The sequence below is a fragment of the Sinocyclocheilus rhinocerous genome, unplaced genomic scaffold (assembly GCF_001515625.1).
Source record: "Sinocyclocheilus rhinocerous isolate Xijiao unplaced genomic scaffold, SAMN03320098_v1.1 scaffold861, whole genome shotgun sequence".
NCBI classification, from domain to species: domain Eukaryota; kingdom Metazoa; phylum Chordata; class Actinopteri; order Cypriniformes; family Cyprinidae; genus Sinocyclocheilus; species Sinocyclocheilus rhinocerous.
In genome coordinates this window covers 7330-14759 of record NW_015640043.1, presented here as the reverse complement: position 1 = coordinate 14759, position 7430 = coordinate 7330, and the positions used below count along the sequence as shown (strand labels likewise).

The 7430-nt window shown below is 34.5% G+C and overlaps 1 protein-coding gene across 1 annotated transcript in view; it reads right to left on the bottom strand.

Moving 5' to 3' along the window:
- The window catches only part of LOC107752332 (AT-rich interactive domain-containing protein 3B-like), a gene marked incomplete at its 5' end in the record, with an annotated part of 15784 nt that extends 8907 nt beyond the window's left edge, over nucleotides 1-6877 (bottom strand). Inside the window, one exon of the mRNA XM_016568282.1 lies at nucleotides 6805-6877. Within this exon, the coding sequence (XP_016423768.1) occupies nucleotides 6805-6877 (73 nt within the window). The remainder of the gene's footprint in view (nucleotides 1-6804) is intronic.
- Between the last annotated feature and the right edge of the window lie 553 nt (nucleotides 6878-7430).

Sequence of the window (7430 nt, the reverse complement as noted above, 5' to 3'; positions counted from 1 at the left end):
CTGTTGCTGCTTCATATTTTTTTGGAACCTGTGATATTTTTTTTCAGGATTCTTTGATGAATAAAAAGTTAAAAAGAACAGCATTTATTCAAAATATAAATCTTTTCTAACAATATAAATCTTTGCCATCACTTCTTAACAATTTAACACATCCTTGCTGAATAAAAGTTTTAATTTCTTTCAAAAAAAGAAAGAATAAAAATGTACTGACCCCAAGCTTTTGAACGGTAGTGTACATTGTTAGAAAATATTTTTATTTTAAATAAATGCTCTTTTTAAATTTTTATTCATCAAAGAATCCTGAAAAAAAAGTATCACAGATTCCAAAAAAATATTAAGCAGCACAACAGTTTCCAGCACTGATAATAAATCAGCATATTAGAATGATTTCTGAAGGATCATGTGACACTGAAGACTGGAGTAATGATACTGAAAATTCAGCTTTGCATCACAGGAATAAATTACACTTTAATGTACATTAAAAGCATACACACACACACACACACATACATACATACATATATAAAACTATAAACATTCAAATGCTGAATATTAATATTATAATATATAACATTTTAAATAAAAACACTTTCAAAGAAACCCTTGTTCAGTGGTCTTTACACAAGTATGAAATATAGTCGCTAGTTTCAAACAAACACCAAATGTCTGTTTCGTGGTTGTTTGTGTGCTTCCTCTTGAATTATCGGGATCAGAATGTTCTGTTCTCAAACCCCTCACAGCAAACAGCCATAAAGCATTCATTTAGCCAGTGTAATTTAGAAGCCCAGGCCTCTAACACAAGGCCCAGCACCCCCCGGAGAGTCCGGAGCAAGAGCTCCCTTTGAAAGGCAGTTATTTAATGCTGGGAATGACATTACTCATTCATCAAACAATCGCTGCTCAGATTCGAGCAAAAGGTTAGCGCTAGGTCACCGAGCTGGAGATTCAGGTACAGGTCCACAGGAAATCGTGCGGAGTGGTGGCGTCTAGAGAGCGACCTTGTGACACGCTCCATAACTGCAAAACCAATTTAGCTCAAACTCAAGAATGGAAAAGTCATTGGAAGCCTTTTCCTGCTAAAGAGGCTTCATTATTGATTGATGTGAGCTGTGCTACAGCTTAATGCTGAAGCATTGCACTCCTAATTGATATCATGTTGTCTCCCTTCATATACGTCTCAAGAAATAGCCAATGAGACACGTCAGATGTGGTTAATGAAATAAAAGCACGAGGTTGCAGGGATGCAAACATACAATGCTGAACATATCTATGAAAAGAGCATTCAGAACCAAATTCAACTTAACCAACTAAAATGTTCATAAAGACATTAACATATGGAAACAAAAGCAGGACAGTTTCATACTCGATTCCAAAAAAAAAAAGGACGGAAACATTACTAGCATTGTTGCTTTAGTCAATTTACTAGTTGTTTAACTACTATAAATTAATACAAAGCTGTCATTTTTTGCTTGTAGATTCTGATTTCATAGACGAAGCTAATCTGTTTGCTGAAAGGAAGTGGAAGCAATGTCTAACTAATTTACTTTTTATCACTCCATCTAATTTTATCCCCTCCCCCATTTGTTCTCTAGAAAAAAAATAGGCCAGTGAATCTGACCACTGCCCTAAATATAGGAGGAAACAGCTGCCCACATTAAGAAGCCAGCGTTCTGCGATGAACCAATAAGGCACCTCGAGACGCCAGGCTGGTGAAGAAAATTCCATGCTCTGACCTAAACAATGATTGCCATTCTTACTGTAATGCAGCTGCAGAGAGGAAGTGAGGGGGCATACAGGAAGTGCATGGTCTAACATCCGACGAAAGGTTCTGGATGATGCTGTGTGGCTAGATCTTTTGTTTTGATAACCCGAAAAACGTTTCAGTAATGCCAGATCGCATTTCACACCGAAGTCAAAAGGAAAAACAAGAAATTGCATTTTGCAAAAAGAAAATAAAGCATATTTGAGGACCATTCATGCCTTTTGCACATTATTTATGTCACAATTCTCATTATTGCAAAGTGTCTGGAAGGATTTTATGAATAATGACAATTATAAAAAACAAAACAAATAAATTAAAATAAATACATTTAAATGGTTTCATTTGATTCTTGATTCACAAATTGTACTGTAAAACAACTTTATTTTTTCTTAATTTAAAACAATAAATGCTACCATCACACACTTATTTTACAAAAAACATTTAATTGTTTATTTTACATATAATTTATATTTACTGTATATCTTTAAAAATGAAATGAAACATTTTCAAAGTAAATTGAATTGTGCCACTGTTCTTTTAGCATCAAGAAACTATTATAGTTGTATTTATATTTTGAATGAGTTTTTATTTTTATAAATTTCCATGTTCTTTTTAATTTTAGTCGTTTTTACGAAGTAATTATTTTTATGTTTTAGTAATTTTGTTGTTTGTCATTTTTATTCGTTTTTTAAAACTATATAGTTTATATGGTTTTTATTTACTTTTAATTCAGTTTTAGTTTGAGCTATTTCAATACATAAAATTAAATTAAAATGAAAATGGGAATGTTTCTTTTGCAAATAACTGAAATAAAATAGCTTAATTTTCTTTTATTTCAGCTAACATTTTATGAATGAAAGTAACAGCTATATGGTTCTAGTTAACTATAATAACCCTGCATTGTGCTTTCTCAAGAAAATCCTAAAAACAGACAGATTGTTTGGGGATTAACCAAAATGTTCATCCACAACATCCTTGACAACAGCAAAATTGTTACAAACAGGGATTCTGAGAGTCATTTTTCATTTTCTTTGTCAATAAGCACTTTCCATGCTTGTATAAAATATTCATGTTCCCTCCGACACCCATCTTTCACTCCGCAACTCTAAAAACACTCTGTATATGCAGCCCTGGCTCCAAATGAACTACTTTCAGTGGACTCGCAGAGAAAATTATTATTTTTGTGTATGTAAATAAATACTATATTTATTGTTTTATATATAGTTTGCCTATCCAACAAGCCACTGGGTCGTAATTCAGTTGGATTTAATGCTGCACAAGGAATTTGCCGTCATGCTTGATTTAGTGCATTTGATTAAGACTTCAACATGTTTACTGGATTAGGAGAGCCATGTCTCTTTACCGCTGAGCCATAAAAACAAACGGATCGAGGGCTCAGTGCAAGACTGTGTTCCTCTGGGGGACCGTGAACATTGACGCAAAGAGAGAGGGATAAGGAAAAGAGTTTTTTGGGGATCTTCCTGACTCTCCTAAATAAATCTGTAGTCGGTGGTTACAAATGGACGGAGGCGCTCGGGTGGGAAAGGAGCAGCCCACATCAAACCCAGGATGTCATAAACATGCTTGAGGAGAGTAACAAGCCTCAGGAGTGACAAGACAAACGCTCCAAACAGGACATGTCACACAATAGAGGCCGTGCTCACATATAACCTCCTCCCTGCTGACTATAGGAAACCCAGCAGCTGTTCGCTATGTCGACGATAAATTAAACTGGACCACAAATGCTCTTAGTCATAATTCGAAAATGTTCTTTGTTACCAATTAGAAGCTACAAAACATTAAAATGGGCCAGTTAAATAATTTAACAAAGGAAGTGTGTTCAACATTAGTGGTAAATAGATACATTTATGAGACTATTACAAGAGTATTTAGAATACTTGATTCTGATTGGACAACTGCGAAATTCTCATACATACAGTGGTGTGAAAAAGTGTTGGCCCCCTTCCTGATTTCTTATTTTTTTGCATGTTTGTCACACTTTAATGTTTCAGATCATCAAACAAATTTAAATATTAGTCAAAGATAACACAAGTAAACACAACATGCAGTTTTTAAATGAAGGTTTTTATTATTAAGGGAAAACAAAACCCAAAACTACATGGCCCTGTGTGAAAAAAGTGTTTGCCCCCTAAACCTAATAAATGGTTGGGCCAAGTTCCACAATTAGTTCTGGTACTATGAAAAGGTTCCCGCGGTGCGAAAGGCCCTATTGAGATGCTGTGGCATGACCTTAAAAAGGCGGTTTATGCTCGAAAACCCTCCAATGTGGCTGATTTACAACAATTCTGCATAGATGAGTGGACCAAAATTCCTCCACAGCGCTGTAACAGACTCATTGCAAGTTGTCGCAAACGCTTGATTGCAATTGTTGCTGTTAAGGGTGGCCCAACCGGTTATTAGGTTTAGGGGGCAAACACTTTTTCACACAGGGCCATGTAGTTTTGGATTTTGTTTTCCCTTAATAATAAAAACCTTCATTTAAAAACTGCATGTTGTGTTCACTTGTGTTATCTTTGACTAATATTTAAATTTGTTTGATGATCTGAAACATTAAAGTGTGACAAACATGCAAAAAAATAAGAAATCAGGAAGGGGGCCAACAGTTTTTCACACCACTGTATGTGTGTAAATACTGTATAAAATTTTTAAATGTTTGGTACTTGTTTTTGCATCAATATTGCACAAACAAAACAAAACAAACAAAAAAAATACAATTTAATACTTTAAAAATATTAAGATATTACAACTTCATTGACATAAAAATTCTGACTGATGTTGATAAACTGATTGTCATGTTATGATTTTATTTTGGTTTCATTTTTAACGCCATGTTAGCATCAAGGCTGTCATGTTAGGATTAAAAAATTAAGATTCTATATTATATTGTTTACTCTACATAATAAAACACAAGAAATAAATGCTACCAAAATGCTATACTATAACGTTATTATATTAATTATGATATTTGTGCAAAATTACAAGATTACAATATATATCCAATTCATTGAAACTAATAGTGATAGTCTACTTACTAAACAAATAGTTCTGGCTGTAAGATTTGTTTGGATGAGTCACATTCAAAAACAGCAGATACACAAAAAACATTTTGTTTGTCTAATGAAATATTACTAATTATTTTTAAGATGATTATGACGATTATGACGAGATGAATATGATCTTTATTCATATTGCTGGCCCATTGCCTAAATAATTCACGTTTTGGCTGTACAGTAATTATTATTTCACCATGGTTTTATCGATTACCTTAATGTTTTAGTGCGATTAATAAATCTAGAGCATCTACAGTGTTCTTACATTGTTCTACAAACAACAAGTGCATCAAAACTTAGTTTTAAAACTGAGAATATAGGCCAGAGTTGACTGTGTTGGTGCAGAACTTTACTAGCTGGTTTTCTGCATTCCTATAATTTAATACTCTCTCTTTCTCTGCTCATCTTGTCATCATTTCCTCTCATCCATGCAATCCCTCCCCATCCCGCTGTTATTCAGCAGTCACTCCATTGTCTTTGCTTTTTCTACTGTCTATCATTCTTATAATATCAAAGGTGGGGCCCTGAGTTTTAGGGTCTCATTAATCTTCAGAAGAGGGACAGGGGCCCCTTAATCCACCTCAGCCACCCTCTATCTGATCCCCCAGGCCCCAAGCAAGACGCCCCCCTCGAAAACGGAAAAAAAAAAAATATATATATATATATACATACATACATACATACACACACTGTGGGTGTGGCATGTTATGGAATTTTCCGGGTTTAATGCAAGTGAAAATAATTTTGACTACTCCCTCATTTTCCTAATAAAAAAAGATTACAGTGAGGCACCTACGATGGAAATGAATGGGGGCCAACATTTGGAGGATTTAAAAGCAGGAATGTGAAGCTTATAATTCTATAATTAGTCACTATAAATAATTACTTACAACCCTCTACATTTGTGTGTGTGTGTGTGTGTGTATGTGTATGTATATGTGTGTGTGTATATGTGTGTATGTATACGTTTATTGCACAGATTTCACTACGTTATTCATTGATACTGATTTATTTTTCAAAGAATTATCTCCAATTCATTAACTAAATAAAATAAAAACTTTTTTTTTTTTTTTTACAATTTTCTTGCAGCAACTGTTATTTACTGGTATTTTCTTCAAATTAAATTGTGTGGTATATATCGGTTTTATATTGTCCACCCTGCTCTCTACAATATTATAATTGGCATCAGCCATCAAAACATCTATATTGGTCGACTACTAGAATGAAACCGAAGTAGAACGAGAGATGCTAGTTAGCTAGTCACTGATAACATGCCACCAGAGACCTTTCAGACCAACACCAGACAACCGAATCAACAAAACAAGAAACGTCTGGTTGCTTTTCAAAATTGCTGAGTGGAAACTGGTCGCAATCTATACAAAACCAGCTACTCATCCCGGACGAGTCGAGTCGCACGCTGAAACACTTTCAGGACTTGAATAACACCCAACCGTCACCCATAGAAGTCATTTTCACACACTCCATCAGTCAAAAAAACATCATTAATCATGGCTGAGAGGACCTCCGTGACGGACATTTGGTAAGATCACACTATTTCCCATCCCCCGCCCATTATGAAGTCTCAGCTGACAACCCCACTTACGCACACTAGTAGGTGGCACGGGGGGTTTGATGGTTGACCAACACAAACAGCTCTCCATCTGGTTGAGTTTAAATCCGTGGTATGGGGTTAATAGCCCCATCAAGCTGTGTCGCTTAGAGCTTAGTCTTAGTCGGATGACGCCGTCAGGCCCATCTTTCTGTCACAGTATGCTAATCTGAGACCGGGGACATATGATTCCACTTAACTAAGGGGGCCGTCTCCACGCTAGGTGTAGGTGTCCGATTAAATCGCTCATCACCAAAGAGTGACGCTAAAGTGGATTCAATTATTCCTACAGATAAGACAAGATGTAGGTCCCTTTGGGAGGAAATTAATGTTTGAAATAGGATTAATAGAGCCTGTCCTACCTCGTTTCTGCATGTATGCAAAGAGGTCATCGAGGAACTCCTTCCGTTGTGGGTCGTTGTCCAGTTCATAAAGCTGAAAGAATAATTGTGATTAACAATTAATTAGTTAATCATTGTAACATCCTTTTGGAAACTTCTTTATGTCAATTTCTTTGTATACATAAAGCTACTGTTCTTAAGGTTGAACAAAAGTCCTTGTTTGCTCAATAAAATACAGAATTTAATATATTAATGTTAGTGCTGTCAAATGATTAATCGCGATTGATTGCATCCAAAATAAAAGTTTTTGTTTACATAATATGTGTGTGTACACTTTGCATATTTATTATGTATATATAAATACAAACACATGCATGTATATATTTCAGAGAAATATGTTAGGTTTATATACTAAATATATTTATATATAATATAAAATATAAGAATATAAATATATATACACATGTAAATATTTTCAAAATATATACTGTATGTGTGTGTATTTATATATACATAAATACAGACAGTACACATACATATACAGGTGCATCTCAATAAATTAGAATGTCGTGGAAAAGTTCATTTATTTCAGTAATTCAACTCAAATTGTGAAACTCGTGTATTAAATAAATTCAATGCACACAGAC